The sequence below is a fragment of the Rhinolophus sinicus genome, chromosome 17 (genome assembly GCF_057876585.1).
Source record: "Rhinolophus sinicus isolate RSI-liver-muscle chromosome 17, RSI-T2T, whole genome shotgun sequence".
Lineage (NCBI taxonomy): Eukaryota > Metazoa > Chordata > Mammalia > Chiroptera > Rhinolophidae > Rhinolophus > Rhinolophus sinicus.
In genome coordinates this window covers 112,740,660-112,753,337 of record NC_142517.1, presented here as the reverse complement: position 1 = coordinate 112,753,337, position 12,678 = coordinate 112,740,660, and the positions used below count along the sequence as shown (strand labels likewise).

The 12,678-nt window shown below is 54.1% G+C and overlaps 1 protein-coding gene across 3 annotated transcripts; it reads right to left on the bottom strand.

Annotated features, from left to right (window-relative positions):
* Positions 1-970: 970 nt before the first annotated feature.
* On the bottom strand, positions 971-11,461 carry PROC (protein C, inactivator of coagulation factors Va and VIIIa). 3 transcript variants are annotated; one of them, XM_019718007.2, is made up of 9 exons: positions 11,328-11,461; positions 9,934-10,020; positions 8,565-8,731; positions 7,059-7,083; positions 6,802-6,939; positions 6,512-6,646; positions 3,815-3,954; positions 2,850-2,967; positions 971-1,650 (listed from the first exon to the last, which is right to left on the bottom strand). In XM_019718007.2, the coding sequence occupies exons 1-9, from the start codon at positions 11,371-11,373 to the stop codon at positions 1,073-1,075; spliced, it is 1,434 nt and encodes a 477-aa protein (XP_019573566.1). In that variant the 5' UTR covers positions 11,374-11,461; the 3' UTR covers positions 971-1,072. The 3 variants fall into 3 exon arrangements, with proteins under 3 accessions (XP_019573566.1, XP_019573567.1, XP_088649992.1); XM_019718008.2 differs by having other exon boundaries at positions 9,934-10,024; positions 11,328-11,435; XM_088793866.1 differs by having other exon boundaries at positions 9,934-10,024; positions 11,299-11,388.
* Between the last annotated feature and the right edge of the window lie 1,217 nt (positions 11,462-12,678).

Sequence of the window (12,678 nt, the reverse complement as noted above, 5' to 3'; positions counted from 1 at the left end):
GGTCTGTGGTTTCCAACCCCAGCCACACATTAAAATGACTTGAGGAGTTTTAAAAACATCAGCATCTGGGTCCCCCATCATAAATCAGTTATACCAGAATCTCAGAGGGTGGAACTGGACATAGATGTTTTCAAAAGCTCCTAGGGGATTAAAATGTACAACCAGGTTGAAAACCACTGTTCTCATTCAATCTCCTCATTTAGTAACACTTGGAGAAGGTAAGTGGCTTGTACAAGGCCACACAGAGAGTTAGACTAATTTTAGGACTTCAGAGTAGTTATCTCAGATTTGACTCACCACTATCCTTTATTACCAGGTACACTCTACCTTCTTTCTCAGTCTCATCCATTTATGCATATAAAGTCAAGTCAAGAGGGAGTTATTCATGATTGTGTAACATTGTTCTTAAATAGCTTCCGCAACTGCGCACTGTGCTCATTCTGGGCTGAACCAACACAGTCTTTGGCTTCTTTCCTCACAGGGCCAGTGATGGCCTCCCCATCGACAGGTGCTCAGAACAGCTGCCCTCTGGGACCAGTGGAGAACAGACAGGAGCACCTGGGTCTTAGAATCAGACCTGGATTTGAATCCTGGCTCCACCATGTAAACCTTCCTGAGCCTGTTCTTCCTCCGCACTGAGTTAAACAGCTCTCTCTCCAGACTTGGTTTTACTGTAAAGCTTCATTTCCAGGATCCCTGACTTGCACAGGCTACTTACAAGGCCCTAGAAGAGGCTCTCTCAGTTTTGAAGTCATATTTTTAATTCTTTTTCATAAAGAGAGCTCCTACTCCAAGTGTTATTATTCTCAGACCCCACAAAACCTGGATTTGCTTCTCACTACCCCAGAGTTGCTGTGGGGGTTAAATAAGATTCTGTTTATAGAGTGTGGGACATATAGTAGATGCTCAATAAATATCACTTCCCTCCAGAACAGCCCAAAAAAGGGATGAAAGACAGAACAGCAGCTGCTGTGCTTGTTGCATTCCCTTTAATGTCCCATATATTGCCATTCAACAGCCCAGCACCCATTCCAAGGGTGGCCTCTGGGGTCCAGAGACAGTGGGAGGGTTGCTAACGCCACTGCCTCTCCAGGGAGGCCTCCTCGGCTCTGATGTGACTGTGGATCCAGTCGAGGTAGCGGCTGACTTTGGTGTAAATGCCATAGTTGTGGAGGCGCCCGCAGCCCTCACCCCAGCTCACCAAGCCCACCAGGAACCAGGTGCCGTGGAAGGAGGCGACCATAGGCCCCCCGCTGTCCCCCTCACAGGCGTCCCGTGGGTCCCCGAGGATGCCCGCACACAGCATGTTCTCAGAGACCACATTGTGCATAGCTTCGACGCACTTGCTGCGAGGGGCCACGGGAATCTTGATGAAGTTGAGAATGAAGGTGCGGTTTCTCTTGCTCTCGCTGCGGTAGCCCCAGCCTGTCACCACCGTCTCCTGGCCGACCTTGGTGAGCTCACGCTCTGAGAGGCCGCTGTCCGGGAGGCAGATGGGCACAATGGTCTGTGAGAAGGTGGCGGGCCGGGCCAGGCGGAGCAGTGCGATGTCATTGTCGGTGGTGCTCCTGCTGTAGTTGGGGTGCATAAGGACCTCGCTGATGTCCAGGTCCACCTCCCACTTCTCCCTGCGCCGAAGGTCATACTCCCCTGCAGAGCAGAGGGGCTGTGAGAGTGGGCGTGGGGAGGCAGACACCGCCGAGCTCAGGAGTCCCTGCTGGGGGTCAGGACTGGGCCCACTGCTGCAGTGGCCAGTGTGTCTTGGGCACCATCATGGGCCTGTCTGCACTGCAGTTCCCTATTAAGGGTAACAGCCCATGGGTGTCAATCCTAAAGGGGCAGAATGCTGGTCTAAATTTAGGACTCACTCAGATGAGGCAGTGCCAGGGAAGTAACTAGCAGGGGGCAGTCAGCAGGGAAGTCCAAGTCCCCCTGTAAACCTGGGAGACAGATCAGAGCCACAAAGAGAATATGGGGCAACTGTAGATGAAGAGATGAGAGCCCCTGCCAGCAGAGGCATGGCTGGCAGTGCCCAGCCTGAGCTCAGGCAGCGACCAGCCACGGCAGAGGCGGGCAGGAGCAGCAAGAGCAGAGAGGAGGGTCAGCGGGATCCAGGCTCCACAGGAAAGGAAGATGTGGGTCACACATAAGAGACAAGGTCCTCTCCGGCAAGGCACACGGGTCCTGGAAGGTTGGGGTCCCCTGGAATTCCAGGTGGGGCCTCCCTGGAGGCCACTGGCCATTGGTCGTGTTGCGGGTAATTGTGGGCATGTGAATCTGGTTGTTCTCAATATAATTTTTCCTCCTTTTTGCATAAAGAATGGTGTGAGAGCCCCCTCCAGACACTGGTATAAAGTGGGGCCAAGGCCTGGGGACCCCAATTACCACAGGGAAGTCGCTGACTGCTGGTGCACACGCTGCTGGAGCCCTGCTGACAGCTCCATCCCCACTAGTGTGTGTGAAGCATGGCCCTGAGGACAGGCCGTGTGCAACACTTGTGGGTCTGCATCAGCAAGTGCTGGAGGTCTACACACAGCCGGATGCCCACAGCTGGCAGGGAAAAGGCAAGTGTGTGTGCCACCCCCTCATTTGCAAACTTTGTATATAAGTGCCTGGGCCCAGATTTGAAGAAGGCCCCAGAGAATCCCCTACCTACAGTATACCAGGTGTTACTGTGTTTGAAATCCCACAGGAGTAGCAGGGTGGGAGCAAATAGGCCTCTGCCCCCAAACACTTTCTGTGGAGCTCAAGCACCCCAGAGATAGGCTCTCCAAAGCTGGCCAGCCTGCATGGTGCCACCCCTCCCCAAGGCCTCTGCTGGCCCCCTCCTGCCTGGCTCCAGCCCGCACCAAGCCTAACGGTGAGCTTCTTTGAGTCCTCCATGCAGTGGGCCGCTGTCAGCACCCAGGAAGTGTGGATGAGCACCGCCCCACAGGCCAGCTTCTTCTTTGAGTCCAGCAGGATCACCTGCAATGGGGGCGAGTGGGCAGTGACACCATAGCACTGCCTCTGACTACTCCAGTCAGGGCCCCTGGGCCTCACCTCAGCCCCTGCAGTGGTCCTCAAACCTGAGGCACTGGAGGTCTTTCCTGGGTTCCCCAGCCAGGAGGACATGGACTGTTGGCCCTTTCCTGGCATTTTCTATTTCCGCACATTTCAGAAAGTTGGCCCTGTTCCAGGCGTCTCCCTGCATTGCCCAAGGTGTTCCTGTCATCCTGAATATCACCCAGAGAATGCTTCTCATCCTTGGGGGCTCGGACAGGGCCTCAAGTACTCTGGGAAGCATTTGAGGCCCCCAGGCTGCCTTTGGGGTCCCCCTCGGGTTACCTCAATTCCTATTCGGCTGGCCCTGTGGCTCTGGTCCCACTTGGCTGCTGTGTGTGTAGGGACCTGTCCCTCCCAAGTCTGTGAGCTCCCCAGGCCTGCCCATCCCCTCCTTAGAGATTTCTATCCCCTAATGCCTGGCAGAGAGGGGGACCAAATAAGTGTTACTTCCCATGGTGAGGCGGGAGAGGCTCAGGGGCAGCCCCCCCTCCAGCCCTTCCCTGTGCCAAACCCTCACCCGCGAACAGGGCTTCTGTCAAAAATCGTACCAGCAAAACATTAGCTTTCCAGCTTTTTAAAAACTGTCACTCTCCTCCTGCACATCCCCCATGCCCCACCCCCCTTCCCTGGCCGCTCTTCTCTCATCAAGTTACTTCCATCTTTCTCTACAACACCCCCCACCTTAGCACTCACCACCTCCCCCCAAAGGCAGCCCCTTCCTGTTTGTGCATCCTGAGCAGGAACTCCCAGGCTTCTGACCCCCTCTCACCTGCCAGGGACTCTCTCCCTGTAAGGTCAACTTCCCGTTGATGAGCCGCGGGTCCACTTGGTCTGCTTGGTCTGTGCAGCATTTCAAGGTCTTGCCCTTCTTCTCCATGGGGTTCCATGGCCTCCCACAGGGGAATTTCACTGAAGGCAGAGGAGGCAGTGAGGGCCTGCCAGGACTACCCCCCAGACTGCCTCCCCATCTTTATCCACCTCTCACCTGCAGGCTAGTTTGCCGCATTGTTGGGTTAAAGTGATAAATGACGCTTAGACACACAAATGTATCAATCTGCAAATTTCCTTGGGTTGGTCAGTCAACAAACAATGCCACCTGATGGCAAGAGTCAGACCAAGCAGCATCACTACGTAGGGTAGCCATGTGTTCCCGGGCAGGTTACTAAAATTCTCAGAGTTCAGTATTCCCCAGGGCTGTTGGGAGCAATCCCTGAGATACTTGTCAGGTCTTATGCTGGCATGCTGCCAAGCTCCTAACAGAGGATAGAAATTATGGAGATAAGCAGGTGGGCATTCTTGGAGAGCCCCAAAGTAGCTCCGAGCACTGTTGTGAAGTCCTCTGTCAAGAGGAGAAAGAACTGAGGACCGGGAGGTCTACTGGGATATGCCATTCAGCTAGGCTGAGAGATTTGTACTTATTGAAGGGCAATGGGAAACCATAAGCCGGGCAACTGAACCACAGAGAATGGAGATGAGACAACAGCAAGTAAATTCCAGAAGCTGTACAGCAGATGGGCATGGTAACTCGCTTAGCCAACTGAGAAAGCAAAAACCTCTGTCAGAAACAGGGGATGCCGGACCCAGCCTGCTTTGAAGCACAGAACCCCAGGAAGGTTTGGTGCTTCTGAAGGGTGAGGTGCAGGTGGATTGCAGACAAGAATGCTGGGAGTTTATAAGACAGACTTGACTCTCCTCTCTCACCCCTGCAGAAGGCCTTAGGTGTATTCTCTGCAGAGGGTAAACCATAGGCTGTGACTTGGGGACCTCAGGTACCACCACCACAGGAAAGAGTGACACACAATGAACAGAGGCAGTCACACAGACATCTGCAGACTGGGCAGATGCCAGCTTCCCCTTCCTCCATTCCCCCTGCTCTGAGGGGCAAGAAGCCAGGCTGGAACCACCCAAGCCTGAGCTTGGAGGATTCCTTTCAGAAAACGGCGTCAAGTAAAGACCTCAGGTCTGGGCAGTAGGGGTTCTGCCAGTGACCTTGGCCCTTGGATGGTCTTGCAGGAAAGCCCACAAGCCAATACATTCACTAGGCATTTCCCTGCAACTTCCTATGAATTCTAATTATTTCAAAATACAAAGTTAGAACTGTTTTTTGTTTGTTTGTTTTGTTTTGTTTTTTCAGTAAAGGATTGGAATATAAAATTATGGAAAGGTCCCTGAAAGAAGAACACAAAGTTAAAGAAATGGAAAATGCTTGGTACGATCACAAAATACAGTGAATGCTGCTGACAAGTGCCATTCAGCAGAAAGGCAGGGATCTTCAATATAGGAAGCAACATGTCAAACCTTAATAACAGTGTGTGACAAGTTTCAACTTGTTTGGTGCAGTGAGTCGGGTGTGAGCCCTGGTTGAGAGAAGGTGTGTTTTAAAGTATGCTATAAATCATCCTCCATCATGACAATGCTCCATGTCACATATCACTTCTGGTATGGCAATTTCTGTCACATAAAAACATTACGGTGTGTCCTCATGAACCTTATTCACCAGATCTGGCACCATACAACTTCTGGCTCTTTCCCAAAATTGAAATGATTCAGGACATCAAGGCAGCCACAGCAGCGCAAGTAGACACTCACAAAAGAGGATTTCCAGAACTGCTTCAGAAAATAGCAAGAATGTTAAGTGTGTTCAAAGAGAGGGGGAGTATTTTAAGGGGGATTAATGGCAATGTGTCTTTTACTGTAATAATTTTTTATTTGAACATTCACTGTATTTTTTATCACACCTCTTAAAAGAAAAACTAAAATAGATCAATCAAGGGGAAAGAGATCTGTATAACAGGAGGGACAGAAAGAGAGAACAAGGAAAGCAGAGGAGAGATTATAAAAAATAAATAACTACTGAGATGTTCCTAGCGGTAGCAGATATGAATTTCCACATCCAAAAGGTCCACCAAACGGCACTGTACAATGAGTGAAGTAAGACCCACAGTGAGGGACAACCTGCTGAAATTCACTGTAAGAGCTGTAAAACTCTACTTATTTGTACGTATTTAAATTTTGATGAAAATTACAATGCACACAAAGGAAAACAGGGAGGAAGGCAGAATCATGGTTTCTGTCTCTCCTCGGAGAAGCCAGAGGTAACGTGGGAAATGGCATGCGGGGCTGAACCAAGTGTCTTAAGGAAAGATAGCTATCCACGATAGATGAAGGAAGATGCTGGAGGCCCGGCTCAGAGTCTGGGAGGTGAGCTACCTATGGCCTCGTGCGCCAGGACTCGAACGCAACGTGAGCAGGGACACCTGGAGGGAGGCGGCCAAGCAAGGTAAAGAGCAGGCAGGAAGCCGGCAGAGGGCATCCTCGCTCTTCGGGGGCTGACTGCACTGCGGTGGCTCCCGGGGTTGGGGCGGCCCTCTTCCTTCAGCGGGACTCAGTGCTGTTCCTCACTCACGCCCCGGAGCCGCCCTGTACCCCACCGCCCTGCTCCGCTGGGGCGGGGGGCGGGGCTCACCTTTGGGCTCGCACTGCAGGTGGTCGTCCGCCAGCCGGTAGCCGGGAGCGCAGCTGCAGCGGCGCCGGCCCTCTTCCTCCAGGCAATAGTGCGCGCAGCCGCCGTTGTCCACTGAGCAGTTGGAGGAGCGCACCTCTGGACGCACAAAGGAGGAGGACGCCCAAGGGGCGCGGTGACACCATGCGACCGGCCCTGCAGTGCAGTGCCGCACGCGCCGCCGCCCCCGCCGCTCCCGCCGCCCCCGCCGCCCTCCGTACCTCAGCCCGCTGTCCGGCTCTGCGGCCCCTCACCTTGCATGCAGAAGCGGCCTTCCCAGCCCAGGCCACAGTCGCAGCGGAAGCCACCTATGCCGTCGATGCACGTGCCATGGCCGCAGCATGGGCTGTCGCACGGGTGCTCCGGCAGCTGGACGGTGCACTGGTCGCCGTCTGCGACATGAGGTTTGGGAGGTGTCACTGGTGCCGCCAGCACCCTCCGCGTCCCCACAGCGGCCCAGAGACTCCCAAAGGGGCATGGCACTGCAGCCAGGAGTCTAGAGAGCACTCACCAAGGTACTTGGACCAGAAGGCCAGCTGTGGAGAGAAGGGGCTGCGTCAGGGACCGTTGTCAGCCCTTGTGCCTTTAAGGGGAGCCCACAGGGAGCTTCCTGGGTGGGGTCTGGCAGCCTCTAAGTGGGCAGGAGACATAAAGGCTTCCAGAGAGGTCAGCCCCTGCTTCTCAGGGGACGCTGGTGCAGCTGCACCCTGCATAAGTCCACCTCCTCCCTGCCCCCTGTTGTCCATCTCCACCCCATAGCCCAGTGAACAGCACTCCTCCCCCAGCAGCTGGAATCCTGCTCTCTTATTCTGCCACCACAGCAGCCTTTGCAATGAAAGGGACCCAAGGCCCCCAGGCTACTGTGCCTCCTTTCAGTAGTTTGGCATTCCTCCTGGCTTTTCTGGACCTCTCCCGAATCTGGTCTTTCCCTAAGCCAGTGTTTCCCAAGTTGAGCAAGGGCCAGGATCTCACTGGTGAGACACAGAATGCTGGTTGAGAAGGTCTGGGACAGCAGTCCCCTTTTCTAACCTGCTGCTGCTGCTGGTCTGAGACCACCACCTTGCATGCAGACCACCCTGAGATCCACTGTTCAATGCCTATACCATCAACCCTCCCTCCCCCAAGCAGCAGGGCTCTGCCCTGCTGGCCCAGAGACCTTGGGGGGAGTTAAGGGAGCCTCAGGACGGATGTGATGTGCTCAGATTGAGCCTGAAGAATATCATTTTGGTGTCTGCTGAGGAGGCCATTTGGGGAAAGAGGAAGTGAGGATCTAGTCAAGGAGGTGGAGGCTGAGGGCAAGTGGGGAGCAGACCAGAGGGCCCTCCCTCGGCCTGGAAAGGCCTGAACAAGAAGTACATCTCAGGAAGGACCCCAGGTAGTGGCACAACTCCCAGATTCTAGCAGCTGAAGTGAGCACTTGGGGAAGGAGGGGGTCTGATCCTCGTGTTGGAAAGCTACCTCTCTTACAAGTCCACCTTCCACCTCAAGGCCCAGGGGCCAGAGAGGACACAGACCCTTTCCTCAGACCCCCGGGCAAGCAGATTTTGCCCCTTGAGAACATGAACTGAGGCACAGAGTGAGCATCTGTAGACAGACATCAGGGATTCCGGTCACACACCCTGATCAGTAGGTTCATGGGTGGAAGCAGACATGCTGGCCTTTTGGTCACAGAGAGAGAGAACAGGAGGCGGAAGTGTCCAGCTGCAGATGGAGGGTGAACTGAACTACCTGCAGTGGGGTTGGGTGGGTACCCCAGCCTAAGGCTTCCCCAAACTCTCTTTTCCTGGAACCAGGCGCAGGGTCTGCTTCTTGCAGCCGCATGTGCCCTGACCAAGACCATAGTGTCCTATTCATTCCACTCACTCAGCCCCACTCTGGGGAGAGGGGCTGGTGCCCACTGCCTCCCCAGGCCCCCAAGAGGCCCTCAGTGGTCAGCCCCAGCCTGTTCTTTCAGTCCCCAGCTGGCCACCAGCCAACCCCTCAGCCTCGTCCTTTGGACCCAGTCAGATGGCCTTACTGTGTTATCCACATTTTTGAAAATCTCATTGGCCTCCTCAAAGTCACAGCTCTCCTCCATGCACTCCCGCTCCAGGTTGCTGGGCCGGAGCTCCTCCAGGAAGGAGTTGGCACGTTTGTGGATCCGTAGAACCTGGTGGGCCTGCTCACTGCTGGAGAACACGGAGTCTGTTTGGGGAGGGGGGAGGTCACCTTAGTGGAGGGGCCTGAGGTAGGGGCCATGCAAGGGCCCTGCTAGGGTGAGACTGGGGAGGACTTATGATTCCAGCTCCCAATTCTCTCCCCTCTCCCTCTGCTTGAAGAGGTGACTGACCACTAGACCAGAGGAGACTTGACAATTCATACCTCCCTTTAAACCCCAACCTGACCTCCATGTGACCTTGAGCCAGGGTCTTTACATCTGTAAACCTTAGATTATTCATCCAAAATGAGGACATTTTACTGTACTAAATAAAACAGTCCAGTGCCTGGCACAGAAATGACCACCCAGTGTCACATGCCATATGCTGCTGTTGTTACCAAGAATATAATATTAAATGGTCTCATTGTTCTCTGAATATACTTGTACAACCCTCTCTTGACACAATCCCTTGCTTCTCTCTCCCCTCCCATCTCATTGAGCATTTCCCACGCTTCTCCCCTTGGGCAGGCACACCTGGAGGACAGCAGACCTGTCACCCAGGGAGCATCACCACATGTCTCCTGGGCTCTGAGAGGTGTTTGTCTTGGGTACAGGGGAACAGGTGGGATGGAGGAATCAAGTCAAGGGAGTGCAGAAGAGAAGCTCAAAAGACAAGGCTGGTGAAAGACAAGGAAGGTGTGCTTGAGCTGAGTCTGCACCGTGGAACCCAGGGGTCCACAGGTGAGAGCTGGGGGTTTGGAGGGTGGGAAAGGGCGCCCCAGGCAGAGAAGCAGATCAGGAAGAGGCATCAATGCAAGGAACAGCCCAGTGTGGCTCTTGGAGAGGCAGGGGCTGCAGAATAAACCGCAGCTCGTCCTTCCTGCACAGCATCGTTCCTCCTCCTGCTGGCTGTGGGGACCAGGGGATGGGGTGGGGAGAGGTTTTAGGAGGACAGGCTGCCTGGGGCAGTGTGGCTGTGATGTGGCCTGGACTGGGCCGGGGGCTTTCATAATTGAGAGAGTGATGAAAGGAGTGGGAAGGCCCACACCCCACACCCCAAGGTGGAGGAAGGAGCTTCAGAATGTGACCCTCTGACCTGGGCTCCCTGCTGTCCTCACAGCATTCTGCCCTCCAGCCAGGGAGGCTGCTAACTCAGCCTGCCTCTCACCTCACCCTGAGGCTCAGAGGGGATAGTAGATGGTGTGAAGGCCTGGGGTCCTGAGGGATGGGGCACAGGGAATGGCCTTACCGGGATTAACTGGTATGCTGGAAATTCCCCAGATGGTCAGGAACAGTAAGAGGCTCGCCAGCTGCCACATTCTGGAGTTGCTGACACCTGTCTGAGGAGGACTTCTGAGCTTCCCGCAGCCCCACCAGCCCCTGCTCTGCCTGCCTCCCCCCAGACAGGAGCCAAACGGAAGGGCCTCCCATGTGTGCTGATTGTCAGAGCAAAAGCTGGCCTTGGGAGTCCCTGTCCACCAGGCAGACAGCCACCTGGCACCTCAGTCTCCTTCTCCTTGGGTCTAAGGTCACACCACCTGCTCCAAATCTGAAGGGGGAAGAGAGAAAGTGGATAGGGCATAAAGTCCTGGGGAAGATCAAAGGGGCCACAGCAGGTATGCCCAGAGTGTCCATGTGCTCCCTATTCTGCGTGAGCCTTGGGGTATGGTGCCATCACTGATCTGCTGGCCAGGCTGAGAGTAACAGCTAACGTCAGCTACTCATGATGTCTTTCAAGCATGGTTCAGAGGGCAGGCCACCAGGTCAAACCTCTTGGTGCAAATTACAGCTCCAGGATAGCAACACTGGGCAAGGGACCTAACTGATCCCTGCCTCATTTCCGTCATTCATAAAATGGATAGGAAAACTGTTTTTCTGCCTTATAGGGTTATTGTGAGAGTTAAATGAGTTCATTCACATGAAGCTCTTAAAATGTGGTATGCACATAGCAAGTTCTCAGTAAACACTGCTAATATTATCCCAGTTAAAGTTCACAGCCACCCAAGATGTAGGTTTAATGTTGTCATCCCATTTTATGGAGGGGGGAAATCAAGGCTCCGAGGCATGAAGTAGCTTATTAAAAACCCACAACCAAGAGGTGGCAGAGCTCAGACTCAAGCCCAGACCCGTGTGGCTCCAGGCCTGGAACCTGAACTCCTGCCCCAAACCACCAGGTACCCCAAAAGGCCACAGAGGCAGCCCTGTGGCTGGACGCTGAAGAGCCCCCCACTGCCTCCAAGGCTGAGTGGGCAGGCCTGCCTGCCCCATGTGCACTCCAGTCTGACCTCTCTCCACCTTCGCTTACCCTCTCGGAAGCTGGTTCTGACATTTGTTTAAACCAGAGGCCCCAAGTTTAGAGGTGGGGGTGAGTTGGGGAACACGGGGAGTCCCAGGCTCCCAGTCGCCTCTGGTGATGGCTGTGAGCCCTGGAGGCCCTCCACCAACTTCCATTTGCTTCGAAGTCTGGGAAGAAGGCCCCTTGGAACTGTGGCACCTAGGCGTGCCTGGCCAGTGGCAGAGCCTTGATTTCCCTTTTCCCCAAGCTCCAGCCAGCCTCTCAAACCCTGGCTCGAGCACTTAGCCCTCACCCCTGCTCAGCCCTCCTCCGACCCACCTCACAGACCTGCCCGGAAGGGGACTTACTGGGGTGGACTGTGGAGAAACTGCAAGGTCGCCCTCCTGCCGCCATGATAGCCCGGAACTCGAGTTAATCCATAACCACAAATATTTGCTTGCTTGGCCCTCAGTGCTGAGGCCTTGCTCTCCATGGACAAACAAACAAGTTTCCAGCTCAGGACAGCTCAGTTTGCCCAAAGCCCACCTTGCCCACCAATGGTGCCATCCAGGAGGAAAAGAGGGGAAGGACAGGCACTGTCAAAACTGTGCACAGATGTGGTCTCATTTTAGCCTCATAGAAGCCGGCTGAAGGAGGGACCTTGTTCCCATCTTGCAGGTGGGACATCTTTACGCAGAGATATTGCAGTTTGGCCCAGATCAGCACAACTTGTAATGGATCAAATTCACCATAGTTCACCAAATCTGGGATATGATTATTACAAGAGGCACCTTTTTATGTGCCAATATATATAAAAAAGAAACACTGCCAATCACACATTGACATGCCAGTCTGATTTCTGATTTTCGTGATGTAAAATGAAAAGATATGCCTCTTGGGTCCCTAACACACAGGAGCCAGGCACTCCGAAGGCTCTCAGCTCTGGTCTCTCTGTAACACCCCCCACAGCTGCACATGGCTAGTCCTATAACCTCTATTTTGCCAGTGAGGCTACTCAGAAATCTTTCATTATTTCCCCAAATTCACCAAGCTGGTCGGTGGCAGACTTGGATGAGAACTCAGATCTTCCTGGCACCTCTTGGCCACCTTTGTGAACAAGTGAGAGAAACAAAGAGGATTTTGGAAAGGCTGAAGTCAGTTCACGGCTGGGATGCAGGAAAGGACAGGGGCAGAAGTAAAGGCTCGACCTGGAGCTTTGCCTGGGCCCTGCAGCCTGTCAGTATTCATAGGCATCTTCCTTCCTTCCCTGCATCTGCTGTCCCGGACATGCCCCCATTTCTTCATACCCTGCCCCCTCCTTGGAGAACTTGACCACACTCTTCAGAGTCCCAGCTCCTGCTGCTTCTGGTGACTGCACAGGGAAGTCACTGGACCCAGGAGTCAATCAGATTCTCTACCCCAGGCCCTAGGAGTAGGGCCCCAGAGCCCTCATTGCACTGTGAGCACTGGACTTGGAAAGTTCTGAAGCCAGGGTCTGAGCATCAATGTTTGGGCCTAAAGTGGAGGACACAACGAGGAGGGAGGTGCAGCCCTGCTGAGAGACTGAGCAGGAGACTGAGGAGACCTGAGGGCAGAAGGGAGCAGCCAGGTGGCCCCACCTCATAATGAGGGCACATCCTGGCTTTGGGGTCATGAGGGTCTTCCCACCCTCCTAGGAAATCCTCTTTCCTTCAGTTTCTTTAATTTGCTGGAGTAGCT

Excerpts from the sequence above, each read along its gene's own strand:
- PROC (XM_088793866.1), bottom strand. The coding sequence starts at position 11,373 with ATGGCGGCAGGAGGGCGACCTTGCAGTTTCTCCACAGTCCACCCCAGT. Across the intron at positions 10,025-11,298 it reads CTTCCGGGCAGGTCTGTGAG|ACAGGTGTCAGCAACTCCAG; the intron begins GTGGGTCGGAGG and ends AGTCCTCCTCAG. Across the intron at positions 7,084-8,564 it reads TCAAAAATGTGGATAACACA|CTGGCCTTCTGGTCCAAGTA; the intron begins GTAAGGCCATCT and ends TTCTCTCCACAG.